Source organism: Haemorhous mexicanus, chromosome 18, assembly GCF_027477595.1.
Source record: "Haemorhous mexicanus isolate bHaeMex1 chromosome 18, bHaeMex1.pri, whole genome shotgun sequence".
Lineage (NCBI taxonomy): Eukaryota > Metazoa > Chordata > Aves > Passeriformes > Fringillidae > Haemorhous > Haemorhous mexicanus.
This window is the reverse complement of record NC_082358.1, coordinates 896607-917527: the sequence shown is the minus strand read 5'-3', so window position 1 is coordinate 917527 and position 20921 is coordinate 896607. Positions and strand designations below refer to the sequence as shown.

General features: G+C 46.6%; 1 protein-coding gene across 3 annotated transcripts; it reads left to right on the top strand.

The window, feature by feature from the left end:
- Nucleotides 1-37: 37 nt before the first annotated feature.
- On the top strand, nucleotides 38-19964 carry PIGU (phosphatidylinositol glycan anchor biosynthesis class U). 3 transcript variants are annotated; one of them, XM_059862888.1, is made up of 12 exons: nucleotides 38-224; nucleotides 1857-1921; nucleotides 3219-3278; nucleotides 4781-4843; nucleotides 6104-6213; nucleotides 7871-7971; nucleotides 10007-10104; nucleotides 12135-12289; nucleotides 12808-12951; nucleotides 13722-13846; nucleotides 15632-15774; nucleotides 18455-19964. In XM_059862888.1, exons 1-12 carry the CDS (start codon nucleotides 95-97, stop codon nucleotides 18566-18568), a joined length of 1308 nt encoding a protein of 435 aa, XP_059718871.1. In that variant the 5' UTR covers nucleotides 38-94; the 3' UTR covers nucleotides 18569-19964. The 3 variants fall into 3 exon arrangements, with proteins under 3 accessions (XP_059718871.1, XP_059718873.1, XP_059718872.1); XM_059862889.1 differs by lacking the exon at nucleotides 38-224 and adding an exon at nucleotides 551-861; XM_059862890.1 differs by lacking the exon at nucleotides 1857-1921 and having other exon boundaries at nucleotides 89-224.
- The last annotated feature ends 957 nt before the right edge of the window (nucleotides 19965-20921 follow it).

Here is a 20921-nt window from a genome sequence, read left to right as displayed (position 1 = left end):
TGTAGTCTGCCCGGGCGGGCCGGTTCATTGGTGGCGTGCTCCCCAGCGCTGCCCGGGAACTACAGCCGGCGGCAGCGGAGGAGCGCGCGCCGGGATGGCGGCCCCCTTGGTGCTGGTGGTGCTGGCGGCCGTGACGGTGCGCGCCGCGCTCTACCGCTCCAGCCTCGCCGTCTTCATCGCCGAGCGGGTCGAGGTGGCGTCCCCGCTAAACGCCTGGAAGCGAGGTGAGGCTCGGCGAGCCCGGGCCGGGGCGCTGCTGGCCGGGCCGAGCCCCGCGGGGGCGGCGCGGAGGAGCCAGGGCGGCGGGACGCCCGAGCCGGGCGAGCAGGGCCTGATCCCAGCCGGGTGGCGGGGTAGAAGCGGCCCCGCGGTGAGGGCGCCCGGCTGCGCTCCGGGCAGGGCCGGGCCGTGCTCGCCCGGGCCCGAACCGGAGCTGCACGAAAGGGCCCTGAGCAGCTGTGCCCTGGAGGAGTCCCTGGGAGCCGGTGCGGCTGGAGGCAGAGGCCGGGGCTGGAGCCGGGGCGTCGCGGTTCACAGCTGGCCGGGACACCGGTGGTGTCACACATGTGCACGAACGGGCGCGACCCGTCCAGCCCAGAGCGCGGGGCTCCATCGGCCTCGGCTCCGCTGTCCCTGCACGGACACGGTGTCGCGGTGAGAGTGCCTTGCACGGACCCCAGCTCACTGCCCTTGGTCAGCTGGTGTCCCCACACGTTACCGGCGATTCAGATTTTCTTCGGAAGGCTGAATGAGGTCCTTGGTGAGCGGGGCTTTTCAGTGATGTTCAGCTGTGTGTCATATGAGCCTTAGGAACCTTAATTTATTTTGAAGACGTCCCTTTGGTATCCAGTTGTCATGCAGGTAAAATTATTTGCAGTTTTGCGGTGGAAAAGTGTGGCCAGAAGTAATAAAGGTCAAAAGTACAAGTGTATTTGATGACCTGAGGCCTCTGCTCCAAGGTATATAGCACTTCATGCTTCCTGTGCTATTGAGTCTTTCTAAATACCACTTTAGAGCATCAAGGTAGTAAAGGGGAAAAGTGGGATTATCTTGAAAGGTCTAGGCTGTCACCATACAGGAAGTTGATGGCAGCCAGAATCTATTTCTAGTAGATTTCTATTTCTAACAGAAATATTTCTGTATCACTGAACTGAGCACCACTGTTTTCCTGCAGTGTCCTGCCTGTTTCCCTCTGAACAAATGAGCCATTTCCCTTAGCTTCTTTCACTTCATACTGCTCAGTCCCAGGGAACCTCTGCGCTCAGGAGGGTGGAGATTCCATGGAAAAGCACACACATGCATTGCAAGGCAAGCTGTAATGCCATGAGCACAAAGGAGCTGAATTAAGGCTATAAAATGTCAGGAAGTTTCAACAAGAGATAAAGCTTTTAGCTTTGCCTGGCAATATGTGTTCATTTCTGTTCTTCCCTTGTGATTTTGGACGTTTGAGGCCTCTCTACATCTAATGAGGCAAAACAGTTCAAGTTCTATATTATGTTGTGGCTATCCTCTTGGAATTAAGTATTTCTCTAGCATAGATGCCACGTGTCACTTAATAGTCACTCAAAAGGAGGCGATATCATGCATGTGATTTAAATAGAGTTAGATGCAAAAGATTTCATCTAGAACATTTTTAGCTGAAACAAATAAGTAGGTGATGAGTGCCCACACAGGAACGTGCACGGAGCTGGGGTGAATCTGCTCTGGCTGGCTGTTGGCTCTGGGAGGTATGGTTTCACCCATTCTATGGGTGATATTCTTAGAGTGTCAGTATTTTGAAACTGCAGTTTTACCCTCAGGGGATCTCTCACTTCCCACATTCCGGGGTTCTAATGCAGGTGTTTTGTCTGTTTCAGTGGTCGAAGGATTAGCTCTGCTGGATTTAGGGGTCTCGCCATACTCTGGAGCTATTTTTCATGAGGTTGGTTGGTTTGCATGCTGGGTTTTAAACGTGATATTTCAGCAGCAGGGGTCTTAGTTTGGCTGCTCAGGGTCTGGAGAAGGCTGGGGCCTGTTTTGTCCCAGACACTGCCGAGAACCTGATGTTGTATGGTTTGCCTGAGCAGTGGTTACACAGTGACTAGCACAAGGAAATTCAGATCATCCCAGTGAATTCCCTGTGCAGGAACAGGCAGTGTCATATTTGTTAGTGCATGAAGAAACTCTGAGACAGGGGAACTCTGTAATAGTCAAATACTCTGTTCACATCCAGCTGTTCCTGTCAGCACAAGCTGGAGCAGGGACAGTGTCACTGTTAGTCTGGTAGGATTTACAAGGTATCAGCACCTGGAGTCTCTGCATTTGCAGAAATTCTAATACTAGCACAAGCATGCAGTTTATTTATTTCTCATCTTGAAAACACCTTGTTCCTGCAAAAGCACTTAAGCACCTGTGGGGTTTTGTGTCTTTGAATGCCCTTACTGACATGAGGGTACACTCATACATTGTGTTGCCTGGAGTGAAGCAGGGACTTGGTATCCTCTGAAAACTGGATTCTTTTCAAGAAATTCTATTTCTTTAGACAGAATTTCTCCCAGACTGTGAAATAATCCCCCATGCTTATTTAGACTATCACATTATTTTTAAACTTTTTTAAAAGAAATTTTTTTTTTTTTCTCACTAGGAAGGCTGAATTTGCAGCATGTAAATATAGTCCTTTCAAACTAAGCTTTTGTGTGATGGGAATAGTTCAGAAACATACTTTTCCTCTTACCTTAAAAGGGAAAAACTCTTAAGAGTAAGAGAATGATAGGATTGTAATCCTATAGCCTTATGTTTTTAACATGCTTTCTTTTTTTTGCATTATAAAAGACACTTCTAAACAGCAGGGGATCCAGCTATATAGGAAATCTTTCAAAAGTACCCGCAGACAGTCTGAAAAATAAATTTTCTATAAAAAAAATTACTGTCTAAAGCTGGTCTTTGTATGCTTTCTATTGTAAGTCTACCACTGTTGTAGTAGAATTGAAAAGTTGGGGTAGAATACAATTTTCAGAGCTGATGGTGTCTTTTATAAAGTGCATTGAGGACTTTGCATGGAAAAAGACCAGTAAGTGTGCTTTGATTAATCACTTTGCACTGAAATACCAGTGTTGGAGTATAGACCAAAGGAAATTACCTTTGGCAGTGTCTAGTAGAACTCTGGTAGTTTGTCTGATCAAATCACCAGTATTTTATCTGGACAGTATTTGATATGGATTTCTCTTTTGCTCTTTCAGACCCCGCTGATAATCTATCTCTTTCACTTCCTAATTGAATATGCTGAACTGGTATTCATGGTAAGTGCTCATGGAAAGCTTCTCCTGAAAGGTCCCATTCAGGGAAATGCTGAGTGTGGCTTTCTTTTTCAGTCCTTCAGCCTCCCTGTAGCTCAAATTCCTGCTGAGCTCAGTTAATTAGAAAGGCAGCTTTGCCTGCACAAACCCACATTCAGGCTTTCCCCTTCTTGTACATATTTGTGGGGGTCCCAGTTGTTGGTTTCTCTGGCTCTGGATTGAAGGCACTTGAGACAGTAGTTCATGTTCACACTCAGGTGTTTATTATTTCTTACAGTAAAACAGCCTCACTGCTGGGAGTTCAGCAGCTTTTTATTAGAAGGCACAAAATGGCCAACAATCTCTTGATCCAAGGTCTTTTAAGGCTAAACTATCAAATTAAGAGCTGACACTGGATTATTTTCCCTTTTAAGCCAATAATTGATCCCACAGAGCCCGCAATGCATGCAGACTTTTCTGCCCAATGACAAAATGCCACTCAGACCCATGGAGAAGAAGGAAGAAGCAGCATGAAGAAGAAACCTGGGACAACACCCTGTGCCCTCCATCTTGCTTCCATCCACAGCATACTAAAAATCCCAAAACCTCAATTTCTCACCAAGTGACACACCTACACTGCTCTCTATCTGTTTCACACTTTTGTGGATTCCAGTCTATCTTGAAGTCTGGGAAGCTCTCCATGAATGAAGGTCAAAGTCAGTGCTCCCCTGGGGGTCAGGGCATCCCAGAGCAGACAGAGAAATATTCCCGCTGCTCTGGGTGTCCACACATATTCCTTCCTTTTTGTGAGTTCTTGCTTAGATAAGTATCCCCACACAGAAACAGGAAGGTGTCATTTTGTCTCAAATTTCAAAGGTTATCTCTTCCAGGTAATAAAATACTGTGTCCCCCCAGTCTAATGCCTATGCTGCTGTTTCTGTCTACCAAACTCCAGACGTGCAAGGAGTACAAATGGCTTCATCCCCCAAATGTCTCTTGTAAATTGTTCTCAGAGTTCTTCTGCACAATTCAGAAGGACAGAGATGCTGAAGCTGGCTGCACACAGCACCCAGTGGAGCCTCTGTGCCCAGGTCCCTGCCAGGCAGGGCTTGTGCAGAGCCAATGCCATGTGTCCTGTGCTGCTGCCTGGGCAGTCTGGGGCAGCTCAAGGCACTGTTATGCTACCCTGGTGGCCAGGTGGGTTCAGCTAGCTGGGCACTGCCCTAGTGTTGCTGTGCTCTTACTACACCAGTGGTTCTCTCTTACTCTCCTGTGCTGCTCTCCATGAACAATTTCTTTCCTCTCAATTTCCCATTCTCTTGTTTTGTGAATATAAATATTCTTATACAACTCATGTCTTCAAGGTGAAATGGTGTGTGAGAGCACTGTACAAATCAGCCTTTCAGGATTTTTAAAGCTTGTGTTTTGTTCCCCTGAACTGAGTCAGCTCCTGTTAAATGCTCACCAGTATATTTTTCTCCATTTGTTTGTTTTGCTTACAATCAGTCTGTCCCTTGCTTTTTTAGATAACTGATGTGCTAACTGCTGTTGCCCTTTACTTGGCAATCCAGGACTTCAACAAAGTTGTGGTAAGCTGACTTCCCAGTGTTGCTGGTCCTCTTTTCCCAGCAGATATAATTATCTTGGGCCAAAGAAAAGATGTGCCAGAGGATGTGGTGTCAAGTTCTTGTTGCAGTAAAACTGGTCATATTTTAATGATAAGCAAACAGGACTGAATGTGGCAGACAACTGAGGCATTTTAAATTCTGTTGTGGCACTATTACAGTGCAGCTACACACTGAGTGGTGATCACAGGAGTGTACAGTCTTCTTCAGCCTGGGTGTTCTACCTTGGAAAGGGTTTCTTTTACACAAGCATGAGGTAATACACAGTCTAGAAATGTGTAAAGGAAGGAGTGAAAACTTCCAGCAGTTCTGAGGTGACATAGATGATTCTTGTGAGCGTCTGACATCAAATACTGCTCTCTCCCTTCAGATTATAAAGATGTGTATTTGGAGGTGAGTGACTCCTCCCAGCTCTCAAAGAATATTTTGTGTAAGCAGTGCTGTGCTCTTTACAGTTCCAGAGGGGTGGGGAGTAGATATCAACATCAGCAGGGGACTACATTTTCTACAGCATCTCTGTGGTCTCCCACCAGGCTATGACCTTGTTCCCTGTCCTCTGACTTTGAGGTTAAGGAAATAACCCAGGATAGAACTGCAGGCATGTAAGAATTCCACATGTGAGTTACTTTGGTTATTGAGAATTTACTGCTAGCATCTCTGTCCTTCTGTCTCACCATAACATAATTCAGTCAGTTCATATTTCAGATTTCTCTCTTGTCTCCATAGAGAGCCTCCTAAAACAAAAGAGATTGAAGAGAGATTTGTCTTAGAAGTATCCATCTTTAAAACAGCAAAGAGTGCATATGTATGGGGTTTGGGTTTTCAAGGGCTTGTTTGTGGAACAGTGAATTTATTAAGTTAGCTTTTCATTAGAGATGCAGAGAGTGTTAGGAAGATTGAGTATTGGACTCTAGTGTGGTGAATTCACTGGTAGCTGTGTCAGGACATAGACACAGGTAATTAAGGAAGTTTAAACAAATAGAAATTATCTACTTCCTCCTGACTCTCACTTCAGTTTTTAAGTATTTGGGGGAAAATAGGAGTTTTTTATTTTCTACCACTCCTCACATAAGTTCTAGCTCGCACCAGGGGCTTGAATATGCTCCACAGTCATAGAAACCCCATAGTAACCCCAGGCTGAGTAATATAAAATAGAATTACACAAGTAGTGCACAATAATGGCTTTCCTGTTCTGACAGTCTTTGATCATTCTCCCTTGTTCAGTTCAAAAAGCAGAAGCTCCTAATAGAACTGGATAAATATGCACCAGATGTGGCTGAACTCATCCAGACACCCATGGAGATGCACTACATCCCCCTCAAGGTAGCACTATTGTAAGTATTGCTCCTGTAGGCTGCAGTGGGCTGCTTTGGTTCCTCAGATCCCTTTGGGGTTTATTTGTCTCATTTGGGCCTTCAAAACTGGCAAAAATTAGATTTCTTTCCCGCAAAAATTCTGTATTTCTTATTGGCCCTGAATACTCAGTTTGACCATGAAAATCAGATGCATTTACATGTGCTTGTTGCCAACAAGTAGATTCGCTAAGGCCCTTTGAGATGGGCTCAGCAGCAAGGTCATTATCTGGGTAACAAGAATGTTGAGTCAGCACAGATCACATTCCCATTTATGTTGCCTGTATGATAATGTTATCAAAATTGATCCTATGCCTTCCAAATGGTGTCTTTTCAGAAAAGTTAGGAGAATTTTCCCACAGCTGGACAAAACATCTGAATATGTGCTGAATATCACAACTTGAATATCCCAAATTTCACACTTAAAATATCCCAAGTTGCTTATAACAGTTAAAAGATGTTTTCATGTTGTCATTTTATTAATTTCATGTCTTGGTGTTCTTCTATATACTAAACTTTTTTTTTATTTCAGAAGGCTTCAACTAATATATAACCAAGGTGCCTACTGTTACAGATTTTTCAAAAATTGATATTTTGACACAAAGAAATTATCCAAATTGATCTGTATCAGAAAGAGTTCTCCATTAGATAAATTGCCATTTTTTCTTATTTTCATATGAATTTTTTAAATGGCACAGTCCCAATGGCCAGAAGGATAAAGTGGGTAAATTGCAGACTGCTTTGTACATTGCCGCAGCAAAGCTGGCATTAAATTGTACCTGTCCTTGCTGTAGGCTGCCTTCTGGAAACACTGAAAAAGACAGACTGGGGCGTAGAGACATAGGAAAATATTAAGAGAGAATTAGGAAATCATCAGCCCTGTCTACTGACTCTGCTGAGTAATTTAGTTATTGGCAAGGCTGATCATTACATTGTTGTACTTACTGTATTGGTAGTCCTCCAAACTTTTTCTTTGCTCTGAACCTACTTAAATGAGATTATTGTAATTCTTATTTCCAAAAGGAGCTGGCATGCTTACTAACTAAAATGTGGCTGAATTCTGGAATGTAAAGTTAAGAGTTTTTCTGTAATTCCAGTTAAAATGTGTCAGTCTTGCATAGCTGGCTGGTTTTGTGCTCAGATAGTGCCATGGTGAAGGTAAAGGCTTGCTCTGCCACAGGAGGAGGCTGGGTTATGGGAAACTCTGCTTATGTCTCAGATTTTTTTCCATCACATTTTCTCCTCATTCGTCTTCTGAAGTAGTAGGTGTGAGTAGCAGAAAAAGTTTCCTTTGGACCAGATAATCCTAGATCTGACTGAATAAACGCATAATGCTTCTGCAAAGCCAGAAACATTTTTGGTAGTCATTTTCTAGGCCAGAACTTGCATTTTGGACCTCTTCCCAATGTCTCATTTCTGTAGTGGGCTCCCTGTGGCCCCTGTGTCCAAGTCTGCAATCCAAAGGTCTGGTTTTTGCTTCAGATTGAAGAACCTGTTCAGCTGAATTAATTTGCTGATGAGAGAATCCCATCAAATGTAAATAAACAAAAATAAAAGGCAAAGTGCATCTTTTTTTTCTTTGAACATTTCTTTAATTAGATGCTCCTTTGGATGTAACCTGAGCTTTGCTCTTTTTCAGCTACCTGTTAAACCCCTACACTGTGATGTCTTGTGTAGCAAAGTCCACCTGCGCCATCAACAACTCTGTCATTGCATTCTTCATTTTAGCTACAATAAAAGGTAACTCAGTGAAGAAAAAGAGGTTCTTTATGACTTTTTAGAAAGATTAGAAATGTAGCAAAAAATAAATCCAGGGGGAGCTTTACAGATAGGATTGCTACAAACGTCTCAGTGAAACATGGCACAGACAGGACTGAAAGAAGGTGAAAGTTCTACATGAATTTGTGACATCAAAAGACTTTATAGTCAAGTGAAGACTTACTTTCACCTCAGTGTACCCAAGAGTTTATGCTAAAAACTGACTCCTTTTCCTGTTTGGCTTCAAATAGTTTTCTATTCAGGAAGAAACATGTATGTGTGTTGCAGAACAGGAGAGCTCTGTTGCTCTTCTTTTGTATGTGAATATGCACTTAAATGTCATACAAAATTTATTTTCAAAGCTTATCCTTGAACTTTTATTCAAAAGCAGACATTTGCCTGCAGCTATTATTTGGCTTTCACTCACAGTTGTAAACATGGTTTGAAATGAACTAATTAACCTTTGGGGAAGCAGAAGCAGCAACCAAAGACCCCAAACAGCCCAGTGAAGTAGATTATGTCAGAATCACTGTTTCATTCATTTTCTGCATAATGCCAGCTTTCTGGTTTTTTTGACTCCCCAGTGCTAAAATCTTTTAGCCTATGTCATTTGTAATAGTCACCTAAGTTTTAAGGAGTTCTCTGCTGGATCAGAGGAAAGGTCAATCTGATCTTTTGTCTCTAGCAGGGCCCAGACCCAGGCACTGCAAAAAAAACAAACAAACAAACAAACAAACAAACAAACAAAAAAACCCAAAAAACAAACAAAAAAACAAAAACAAAAAACAAAAACACCAACCTGATAGTTTTTATCTAAAGACAGTTTTCCTATAATTTTTGGCTAACTGAGTCAGTGAGTCAGGAGATGTTTTAATATAAAAACATTTGCAATAGCAACCAAGTGTGGTCTATTTAGTTAAACTGATTTTTAACTGTTCACTGATACCCTGAGGCAAAAACTTTGGTCATTGACAAAACTGTCTCGTGGTTTGTCCCTGACTGGGAGTGTGGCATTCTGGAGTTTAAGTGGGCAAAGAGAATATCAGGTTATGACTGTGATTTCTGGGAATCACTTATTTAGATCTGTGCAGAACTGAACACTGGATAAAATACAGGATAGAGAGGTTTCTGTCAGGAGACTGTAGTTGAAGAGAGGGGAGGCTCATCACCAGGTAACCCTGTATTTTCCCTTTCAAAGGAGGAAGCAGAGAGGAGCTCTTTGAGTGTTTGCTGTCAGCAGAGTCACAGCTGGATCAGTTCCCTAGGTCAGGGCTCTTGCTGTCTGAGCTCTATTTTTACAGAGGAGTTCCACTGAGTCTGTAGCTGTAACCAGGCTACTGCACTGGGTGCTTTCATTTTTTATTGTTTAACCTGAGATCTTTTAGACATTATTTCTGTTATTGGCTGAGAATATTTCTGTTACTAGTTGAGAAATGTGAGTGCTCAACACTGAGACACCTCAAATAAAGCTGCCTCAATAAAGACATGTGTACTTACAAAATCACTTGGAAAAGTTGTGCCAATCCTTTATATGCCTCAGTTTTGGTATCAATAAAGCAGAGCTAATGCTACTCCACTCCTTCAGTGCAGACTTTGCTTGCTGTCTTGCACACAGCTTTGCTGAGGCTGCAACACATTCTGGTCATGAGGTTATCCAGCAAGCCCAGGATGGCAGTTCTTACATACAGATATAACTTCAGGGAATGCATTCCCATGCATTAACAGCAGCCAGTGTGGGCTTTATACAGACGAATTGTATGAATCTCTTTCTGTGTAGGAATGACAGGAGATACAAGCCAGCCAGTGGTTTGTTCCTATGGAATGAGTCATTATCCCTTCAAAATGTCGTTAACAAGAGGACACCCTGCAGGATACATTCTGCTAAAAACTCCTTTAAGGGGTGTCCTGATACTTGTGAATACCCTCCAGAGGGTTATGAGTTTCTTCCCATTTGGACTTCCTGTCTGTATGGCTGTTTATACTTAAAGTTCCTTATAAACATTTTTTTTCTTTGCAGGTAGTGCCTTCCTCAGTGCTGTGTTCCTGGCCTTAGCAACATACCAGTCACTCTACCCTCTCACTCTGTTTGCTCCAGCACTGCTTTACCTTCTACAGGTAGGTGATTTCTAACTCTTGGTACCTGTTGCCTTCTTGTAGCTGGGCAGGGAAAGTCCTGAGGAGGGGAGTCAGACAAGTGCAGAGTTTCAGAAAAAGTGACTCTCCTCAAGCCATGGCAAGTTTGAACCCTGAATGGGAAAGCCTGTGTTTGGAGAGAAGGGAGCAGGAAGTCTACAGAACTGCGTGGTGTTTAGCTGGCCCAAAATAAGTGCTGTTCTCTGTGTCGTGTGAGCAGCAATGAGGGGCTCAGACACAGAGAAGTTCAGAAATACTGGTTTGGGGTCTAATGGCAAAAGGCATGTTCTGGCAAGAGGCTGGTTGTTCCTTCTCCCTCTCCATTATCAAGACCCTGAATCCCACCAGGGCTACCCTTGCTGATTTTATCCTGCTTTGGCAGTAAGGTGAGGCTATGATGCCGGCAGAGGCTCAGCTCACTTCACAGATCACCTTGTGATAATGTTTAGTATTTTAAATTCTTACAATTCTGAATGCTGCTGCTGTGCATTTCACCAGTCTTTTTTTGTTGCTTTGATGGGTGATGCTTTTACCTTATCTTTACTTAATTAGCCTGGTCTCAAATCTCTGAGTTTCCAGACAGAATGGGAGTCAGTTCTAATTAATTTTCTTGTTCTAACATGAATGTCTCTTACTTTTTTTCAGAAATTTTATTATTATTAGTCTTTACAGGAGAAGGACTGTGGAGTCAGTGTTGCTTTTTCAGTTTGATGAATTTTAGGAGAATTTGTAGCTTGAATATTTTAGCCTTGTTTGTTCTCTTTTAACTTTAGTCAAAGTAAATTGGGAGTGAAGTGCAAGCATTGTACTGTGAAATCACAAACAATAATACAACACAAATACAATAAGTGCTTTGATATGTGATTGCCTAATTTGCAACTTTTAAACACAGTCATGCCAGTGTGTGTCCTTTTATCTAAATTTGTAAATGAACTTTCCTGCTTTCTTTGTACAGAATTAAATCACTTTTCTCCTGCGCTTTTTAATATGTCCTGCCAAAATTTCTGGTAATGTTGCTTACATTGTCCCCGCAAGTGACATTAAACCCACTGCAACTGAGAAAACCCAGGGGCCACAGCAGCCAGGGCAGGTTCTCTGCACATCTCCTGTCACTGCAAACCCCAGGGCCAAATGGAAAAGCCACATTACTGACCTGGAGCTGCAGAGTGCTGAGCAATTCCCAAAGGTGTTGGCCCCTGTGTGTACAGAGGCAGTCAGGAGACCTGGTGGAGCGAGATATCCCTGTCATGTGATGAGGACATGTGGCAGTGTCAGGACTTTGTCTGAGGATGCCAGCTTTCAGTGGGGCTCCTTTGTGCTCAGGTACTCGGTGGGTGTCCTCTTGCCCTGATTTCAGCAGAGCAGGAGTGCCAGGCCAGGTGGTGGTGCCACAGGGTGGGGGTTCTGGAGCAGGGATTTGGTCACCCCCTTTTTCTTCAGCAACATATTGAACAAGAGGTCATTGGAAGAATTCTAAGAGCCAGCCTGGGTAATTCACTGACTGAAGAGACAGACATAACTAAAGCACAATCAAATTTTTTGCCTCTGTGTTCACACATAAGATTTTGGGATGGCTGTCAGAAACAGACATCAGTTTCTCAGGAGAGGAAGAAAAAATATCGAAGAAGGTACCATTCAGCCAGAACAGGTGATCAAGTGGGGTCATGCAGAAGAAGACAGGCACCAGTGCAGTATTGCAAACATGTGAGGTACCAGTGTAGCTGTGAGGAGGGGTGTAAATCTTACACCTGTGTGTGTGTTCCCACGAGGGACTCACTGCAAGCAGAAACGACCAGCTTTGCTACTGTATTTTCAAACACACCTCTGGGAGTGCATGCTATGAGTGTGACTTAGAGGGAAGAACAACGAGCAAATTGTGCTTGAAAGCTGCTCCTTCAAATGTCATAGTGCCAACGTTTGATGCTTTCTTTCATCAATTTAAAATGATGTTCTGAACGCTCATGCTTTTTTGTGGCTCTCCCCCTGCTGAGGTGCTTCTGTTTCTCTTTCAGCGCCAGTTCATACCAATCAAACTGAAAAGCAAAAGTTTCTGGCTCTACACCATGCAGTATGCATCCCTGTACCTATGCAGCCTGGTGGTGATCATCTGCCTCTCCTTCTTCCTGCTCAACTCCTGGGATTTTATCCCATCTGTTTATGGGTTTATGTAAGTATAAGGATTCTTACTGATGGTTTTCTGTTTGGCCCCACCCTGCCCACACAGATTGTTTCTTGCCCATCACACACAGAAGTGTGCTTGACCCAGGAAGTTTGTGGTCTGTGATTTACTGGCAATGCAATAAAAAAAAAGAATATGTGGAGGAAAGCAGCCATTAGCCATCTCCAGCTTCTGTTAAATAAATAATAGCAAAAATTAGACAGGAGCTGTTTTCCACTGAGTGATTGGAATTGGATTTGGTTGTTGAGGTACCATGGCTGTGAGATATTCCTCTCTGGGTAAGTGTCTGCTTGAGAATGGTTTAAATCCTACTGTGACATCAGGAAAGATTCCTCAGCAGGATTTCAACCTGCTCTCCATATTTTCATCCATTTGGTTTCTCTTTTGTGGATTTACAATTTAGGACCTACATCCAGTAGCATGCAATGATTAATTAATGCAGCAGAAGCAGGGCATGGAAGAACAACCATTCAAAAATTTACCACGACTTTCTTTTCAAATTTCAGCCTTTCTGTTCCAGACCTGACACCCAATATTGGCCTTTTCTGGTACTTCTTTGCAGAGATGTTTGAACACTTCAGTCTTTTCTTTGTATGTGTGTTTCAAATCAATGTGTTCTTCTACACCATTCCTTTGGCAATAAAGTTAAAGTAAGTATGAATGTGTTTCTTTACCACTTTTTTTTTACTCTTAAGTTATCCAGTGGATGCTTCTAAGGCTGAAGTTGGATATCTTGACCTACGAGCCTGAAAAAGATTTTTAGGAGGGCTTATCCTCCTCATTTCCCATAGTTTCAGCTCTTCAGTTTCAGTTCCTCTTAAATAGAGTGAGTTGGGCTCTGCAGTGGACCTCTGTTGCAAGCATCAACAGAGGCAGCAGAAATGGAGGCTGTGCAAGTGCCACCATAATGCACTGCAGTCAGAAAGCAAGAACTGGCTGGAATTATCAGCTCTTCATTGTCAGAAAAAATGTGGAAACTTGGGGACTTTTCTGTCTGACTTCATTGACTTCTTTCTGATAAAAACACCCATTAACACACCTGGATTCTCAGTGAGCTTGCACTGCATCGATCAGGTGTACCAGAGGGATAACTGTGGGCTTTGGGCTTCTCCAAATTACCATCAAAGGGCAGGTGCTAGTAGCTTCTGGTGAATAAGGCAGAGCTGGGAAGCACAGTGCAGGTGTAAATATGCACTGAGGTTGCTGGGTGATGGCTGTGGCAGATGTGCCTCCACTGACCCTGCTGCTCTGCAGGGCAGCTCCATCCACCCCACCCAGCATTCAGAGCCTAGTCTGGAGAGAACAGGGCTGCAGGACCCTCTTTGAGCTTGTCCTGCAGCACATCTATGCCCTTGCTGATATTCATTTGCAGTTTCCAAAGGCCCTACTGCATCCTCTTAGCCTTTGTTTTCCTTTCCAGGGAACACCCTGTATTCTTCCTGTTTGTCCAGCTCGCCATCATTTCTATCTTCAAGTCCTATCCCACCGTGGGAGACGTTGCACTGTACATGGCCTTCCTTCCAGTCTGGAGCCATCTTTACAGATGTAAGTCCTTTGTGCTTGATGATTATTTATCTGGAATGTAAAAGGGCCTGCTAAATAATTAAATCAAATGGTCACCACTAAACCAAAACAGACCCATGTTCATAGGCTCTCATGGCCTCCATGGGGTGTCTAGAAGGAGGCTGAATTTTGGAGGTTTTTTTTCCTCTGGTGATACAGTCCCTAGCATGTCTTTAGGACTTGGGTTGAAATTGGTCAAGGGGAGAATATTCATTTGTACTTTATCTTCCCCCTCTCTCCAACTTGTTCTGAAGATTATATTTTTTGTAAGAACTTTTGCAGTCCTGCATCCTCCAGATGCTTCACTCCCATTTAAGGCTCTGTAATTTGAACAGTGCTCCTGCATTTGGCGAGTCCCCCAGCCTTAAATTGCTGAATCTTGCAGTTGTGCTTTGTTTTGTATCTGCTTGTTTGCTTAGAGTGAAAGTAACTGAGTTACTTAAGCAGTTGTCCAGACTTTCTTAAATGTTTCAAAGAGACCCTCTTTAGCTCCTGAAATCACAGAGAGCTTCCTGTGGATTCTCAGGATCAGTCTATAGAACCTGCTTCCATGGGAGATTTGGAAGTGTTGTGTTTTTCCAGTGTTTCTTGCTTAAACCAACTGCTTTGACCAGCCCTGCCAGATTGTCCAGTCCTTTCACTGCAGCCCTCTCCAAGCCAGGCCAAGTATGTTCATGGACAGCTCACCTGCCTGGTGTGGCAGACATAATCAGGAGACCTGGAGACCATCTGCTCCGTGGGTTTCAGATTCAGGAGAGCTGAGCTCACAGCAGCTGTGATGAAACAGGGCAGGAATCCCCAGGCTGGCCTTGAGCACATCACAGCTGTAGCAGATGATGAGCTTCTGAAAGGCCATGCTCAACATTGTTCAGTTTCACATTCCAAACATTCAGGGAGAGGGACAATCATCTGTCAAAGGCTCCCACCCTGCAGTGTGTGAACAGACCTTCTGAACAAGAATTTTAAAATAGGTAGGAAGAGGTTTGGATGCAACAATGCTCCCAAAACATCATCTGCCCTCAACTGCAGGGTGGCGGACATGGGCTGAGCTGCAGCCAGGCACAGCAGCACAAGTGTCAGGATGGATTACAGCGCTGCTACCAAAGGACAGGCATAAGCACTTCACAGAAAACAAAACCTCTGCCTGGCCTGGTAGTTCCCAGCTCTTTTAGACAAAGTTGTGCTTGGTTTTTGTCCACCTGACACATACTCAGGCAGACTGCTGGGTTCTTGCACCTCCCCATGTCGTGTGTCTGTCAGTGCATTTGGCCTGTATGAGTTTTTTTCCTTTTATGGTGCTTTCATTTCCTTGCCACCTCCCAGTAAAGTATCTTGTCCTATAAACCACAGATTTATTTTTTCCTTTGTCATTAGCTTGATGAGGCAAGGGATGAAACTGCTCTGTTTTCCAAACTGGGGTGCTGCTGGCAAGGCCCCTTGGCAGGCTGCTGGTTACTGTAGTGTAGATACCAAAAAGCCAAGGTCATTCAAGAAAGAGTGTTTAGAAGCAGGGTCTAGAAGGAAAGAGCTACAAATGGGGATTTCACACTGCAACAAAGGCAGACGTACTTATTTTGAAGGGAAACATAGTGGATTTCTTATAACCACTATCCAGGAAGTTACTAAAGCAACCTGTGGAAAGTTATTGGAGGAAAGTATGTCTTGGCAAGTTCCTCTCACCCCCTGCACACCCTAAATACCATTGCTGGTTGTGTGACCATGACTGCTCAGTAATACATCATTTTAACAGCTGGTTTTCTTTTACAGTCCTCCGGAACATCTTCATCCTGTCATGTGTGCTCATTTTCTGCTCCTTCCTGTTCCCTGTTCTGTGGCATCTATGGATTTATGCAGGAAGTGCCAACTCCAATTTTTACTATGCCATCACGTTGACTTTCAACATAGGGCAGGTCAGTAGAGTGAGGCAAATGAAGCTGCACTGTGGGCAGGCTGCTGGATGGGGTGGCCTGTCAGCAGCAGTGAATCCTGCAGGATGGGGCTAGCTCTCTGCATCCTGTGTGGTCCTGCATAGCAGCTTCCTGGCCCTCCTCCTGGATTCTCCCTGTTCCCCAACCCCTGGTACACTACTGGGAAAGAGTTCTTGTGGTGTGAGTGGTGGTTTAACAATCCAAACCAGCTGACTGCAGGTTCTGTGCTCTGTTGCTGATGGCCAAGGAAAAGCATCCCAGTATGGCAGGATCAAGCACAAGTGAATGGAGAAGGAGAGCTAAGAGGGGAAATGGAAGAACCTCAGGGCAGTAGCAGTGGGGCCAGAAAACAGGCAAATGAGACCTGCCCATGCTCAAGGACATGGCACCAGTTTTTCTGAGACGTGGCAGCATGTGCAGGGTCCCAGTGATGCCAGGACTTGCTCTCCCTGCCTTTCCTGAGGCCATTCTGGATGCATGACTTCCACTGGCCTTAGGAAAAGCAGAGCTTAGCACCCTTGAAGGGTGGAATTCTGTACAGAGGTGCTACAACCTTTTTTAAGTCCTTTCTCTTCTCTGTGCTGCTTGTCATGTACCTGAGCCCTGGGGCAGTGTGACATGTGGGTGAGCAGAACGTTCATTTCATGTTGAAGCTGCCTTTAGTTTGAATGTGCCTCAGCCATTTATACTTGTCTGCTTCTCCTAAAGCCAGGGGAAAGCTTTGGCCAGGGGCAAAAAATCACCTACTCTTACCCTTGATTAACAGGGAAAACACTTACTTGGTACAACCAAAAGAGACTGCACAGGTTGAGAGGGAGAGTAGAGATTCTGCTAAGAGGGGCTGATAGGAAACTGGGAGTGATTCATTACAGGTGATATTAAGGAATGAAAGGAATAGTAAAACTTTATAGCAAGTGTTGATATTCTAAGAGGGTTTTATTTCCTACCTGAGAAAGTCATAGCAGGTCCTGCAAGGTCTTGTGCTCTGTGTAAATGCAGACAGCAAGTCTCTTGTCTGATTTCCTTGTGAGAAAGACCTAGCCCTCTTCCCCACCTCAGCTCTTTCTTTTCTCATTTAGATATCTGCACAGAAGCTTAGGTAAAGGTAAAACCACCTGCACTGAGAGAGGCTGTCAGCAGTGCAGCAAAGAAAGCAGATCATGGCTGTTTGGGCTGACCCTCTCCCTGAGTCTATTCTCCTTCACACTTTCTCCCCTGACCTCAGCAGTCTGCAGCCCTGTTTCTCTTTCCCCTGCTCTGCACCTGCTCCTCCATCCCCTCCTCTCCTGTCATTGAGCCTCTGCAGCAGCTGCTGTGATTTTCTGTGCTGTATTGCACAGTAACCCAGGCAGGCTCTGACTGTACCTCCCTCTGTGCCCTTAGCACTGCTGTGTACTTCAGGTGACATAGTGCCAAAGGGATGCTTAAAGTGGCATCTGCACTAGGACATGAGGACAATAACTACCAGCTCGGGCTGGCACTGAAGAAGTTTTCCACTCTAGTTACCTGCTTCTGTTCAGATGGAGGAGGGCAACAGTCCTGTGGGAAGGTCACACTGCAAGAGGCTAAGTGACAAATGGCGCTACTGAGCCAGCAGGTCCCTGCCACAGCCCAGTCTGTCCCAGCAGTGGCAGCTTCCCAAGGCTGCAACTTTAGAGAATCCACTGTCACCCATTCCTGCCATCTCAAGGCCCCCAGGTGTGGGAACAGTCCCACCATGTGCCTCAGTACAGCCAAAGGTGTCCTGGCCTAGGGCTGGAAAGGCCCTGGCGGTGTGCCCAGGTGGACAAGAGGCCAATGACACCTGACCTGTACCAGCCATGGGGTGGCAGCAGGACCAGGGCACTGTCTGTCACCTCTCCTGGGCACTGGTGAGGCACCTCAAGTGTTGTGTCCAGTTCTGGGCATCTCTGTTCAGGAAGGATATTACAGGGCTGGAACATGTCCAGAGAAGGGAACTGAGCCCCAGGACCGGTGAGAGAGCTGGGGGGGCTCAGCCAGGAGAAAAGGAGGCTCAGGGGGGACCTTCTCACTCTGCAACTCCGACTGGAGGGTGCAGCTGGGGGATCAGACTCTGCTCCCAGGGAACAGGGACTGGATGAGAGGAAACAGCCTCAAGCTGTGCCAGGGGAGGTTCAGGTTGGACGTTAGGAGGAATTTTTTCACAGAAAATATGGTCAGGCATTGGAAGGGGCTGCCCAGGGAGGTGGTGGAGTCCCACCCCTGGAGGTGTCCAGGGAATGCCTGGGTGTGGCACTCAGTGCTCTGGGATGGGTGACACGGTGAGGGATCAGTCAAAGGTTGGACTTGGTGATTTCAGAGGTCTTTTCCAGCTAAAATGACCCTGTGATTCTGGGACTACACTTGGATAGAAGGAGTCCTGTGGGTGCAGCTGAGATGCCTGTGCAGCTGTGGCACAGCTGGACCTGCCACTGTCATACATTTTGGCCAGTTTATGGAGCTACTGTCTATGAGTCTCCCTTGGCTTAACACGGCAAGGGGATGGACAAGGTGTTCCCAAGGTCACAGTGACTCCTCCCACAGCATGTGCTGAACAGCCCAGGAGCTGCTTAACCCCTGCCAGGCTCTGTCACCAACACGTGTCCCTCTTTATTCCTTGCTCTGAAGCAGCACTGATGTGTGTGAACATCTCACTCCACAGATCCTGCTCATCTCGGATTATTTCTATGCCTTCCTCCGGCGGGAGTACTACCTCACCCACGGGCTCCACCTGACGAGGCAGGACGGGACAGAGGCCATGCTGGTTTTGAAATAAGGACTGTACCACCATTTCCTGGGACATGGGCCACTCCGAGGAACATGCAAAGCTTGGGCTACATGGGGTGGGTGGGGAAGGTTCCCTGAAGGAGGTCTGGCTTTGGGAACGACGCCTACAGAAAGAAAGGGCTGAGGTTCTGGGAATAACCCCCTGAGCTGCAGGCTCAGCACAGACTGTCAGAGCTGCAGTGCCTCCCCCCTCAGCTGTGCTTCTCACTTCAACCTCAGCCATCAGCTCTGGGCAGTCCAGCAAGAGCAGGAGTGTCTGAGCTAAACCCAAGACTGCAGCTCAGACCATGAACTGTTCTCCACCACTGCTTCTTGGAGATGTTCGCTTCTCTGGGGATCTTCCCCTTCACTGCTTTGACCAGTAACACTCCTGCTTGGCAAGAGGCAGTCTCTGGGTACCTGGTGCCCCAATCCTGGCTGCAGATTCCATTTCTTGGTGGTTCTGCTGTTGAGGGATCTGGAAGAATCCCATGTGCTCAGTCACAGTGGGTGCTGTGAAAGGGTTGGGTAACCAAGGACGATGACCTTGGACAGCAGCTGGAGCTGCTGCCACACCTGGTAACCTCAGCACTCAAACACAAGTAGGAACCAGAATTGGGATTGGATCAGGAGCAAGATGGGTACCAGGTAACTGCTCTATCCCATTGGAGCAACACAGCCGTGCCAGGAGCTGCACAGAGGCATTGCAGGTCTCAGAGGGAATACTTCTGAGGAGATGGACTCCCACTGCTCCCAGTTTCTGTTGGGTGACAAAGCCTGGCAGTGCTGGGCTCACGGTGTGCTGCTGTGATCACTTGGGGCAGCAGCTGAGACCAGGAGGTGTCACAATCTCCCTGTAAGGCACCAGACCAGATCCAGGAGGAGTCTCAGCCACTGCTGTTAGGGAGTTGTTCCACAGCTGCTTATCACTACTGGATGTGCACTTGTCTGTGTCACTCCCGTGCCAGTCAGTGCTGGGCTCAAGGCTGTGCACGGGGGCTCCCTTCAATCAGATCCCCTGGTCCTCCCCACTCCTCTCTGTACTCAGACCTGCTCACCTTGGAGCTGCTGCTGCTGCCCCTTGAATGTGACTCCGGTGAAGCCACCAGCTCTGCTGGCTGTGGGTGGCACTGGGATGCAGTGACCAGAGTGTGACAGCTGCCTCCGGCATCACCCCTGCTCCCGCGGGACAGCCGCAGGGTTGGGAATGTGACACGGAGACCAAACCGCACCTGGTACCGAGCAGGTGATAGATGGATGTGCCCAGGCAGGTGTGTAAAGAGATCTTTCTTTCCGGACAATTCAAACTTTTGCCTTACTGCATTTCTGTCAGCGCTTTGGGGGTGGAGCCGCGCCCGACCTGGGGCGGGCCCGGCGGGAGCGAAATAAATTGTGCGAGTTTTGGACACCTCGTGTGCTCTGCCTGTGGGGCTGGAGGGTGAGGGTGGTGTGGGAGCCACTGAGAGTCACAGGGAGGAGGTGGGAGGGGATCTGAAAGCAAACACGGGTTGGGGGGGTGGGGGAGAAACAAGTGACAAAAAATAAAGCGGGTCTGTGGGGCGGGCTGGAGCAGCCCGGCTGTGGGAAGGTGAGGCGGCTGCAGGCAACGCCCTGTCCTGTGCAGAGCTGCCTTTGGTGCTGGGGCTGGGCCCGTCTGCGTGTCCTGGAGGAGTAAGTCCGAAATTTGGACTCGAGCAGTCCTGAGGAAGGTGGTGGGGTCAGCACTGGGGCAGGGGAGGAGCGAGGGCAGAGACAGCAGGGCCAGGGTCAAGGGTAGGGAAGAGGAAAGGGCAGAGGTAGGGGCAAGGGCAGGGGGAATGAAGGGGTAAAGAGACAGCGTTAAGGTCAGGGACAGAATCAGGGTCAGGGGCGTAGAAGGGTGGGGCCAGGAGCAGAGATGGGGCAGGGACAGGGATTGCCATGCTAAGGCAACTCAGGCAGGGACTGGGAGCCCTGTCCTGGCTCCTGACCAGGGTCCCAGAGGACATTTTTGGGGCCACCGGAACTGCCTGGTCCCCACCAAGTGTTGCCAGTGACCAAATGCCAGGCACCAGGAACCCCCAGACTCCCACTGCTATCTAAGGCTGGTGGGGACAACACAGCAGACACCCACCAGGTCTGCAGTGGGCCTGCTGAGGAGATGAGGAACAACCCAAAAATGCTTGCAGTGGGCCCAGGGCTAGGCATCAAGATCAAGGCTATCATGCCACCAAGCAAGGCACACAGGAAGTCCTGAATTGGCATAAATGGAGGCTCACAGCCAGGCTGAGTGGTTTGGGGGTGTCATCAGTGAGAAGGGGTGCTGCACCGCTTCCCTGGTCTGCAGGGGCTTCTCCAGAGGCACCTGAGGCTGGCAGGTGCCT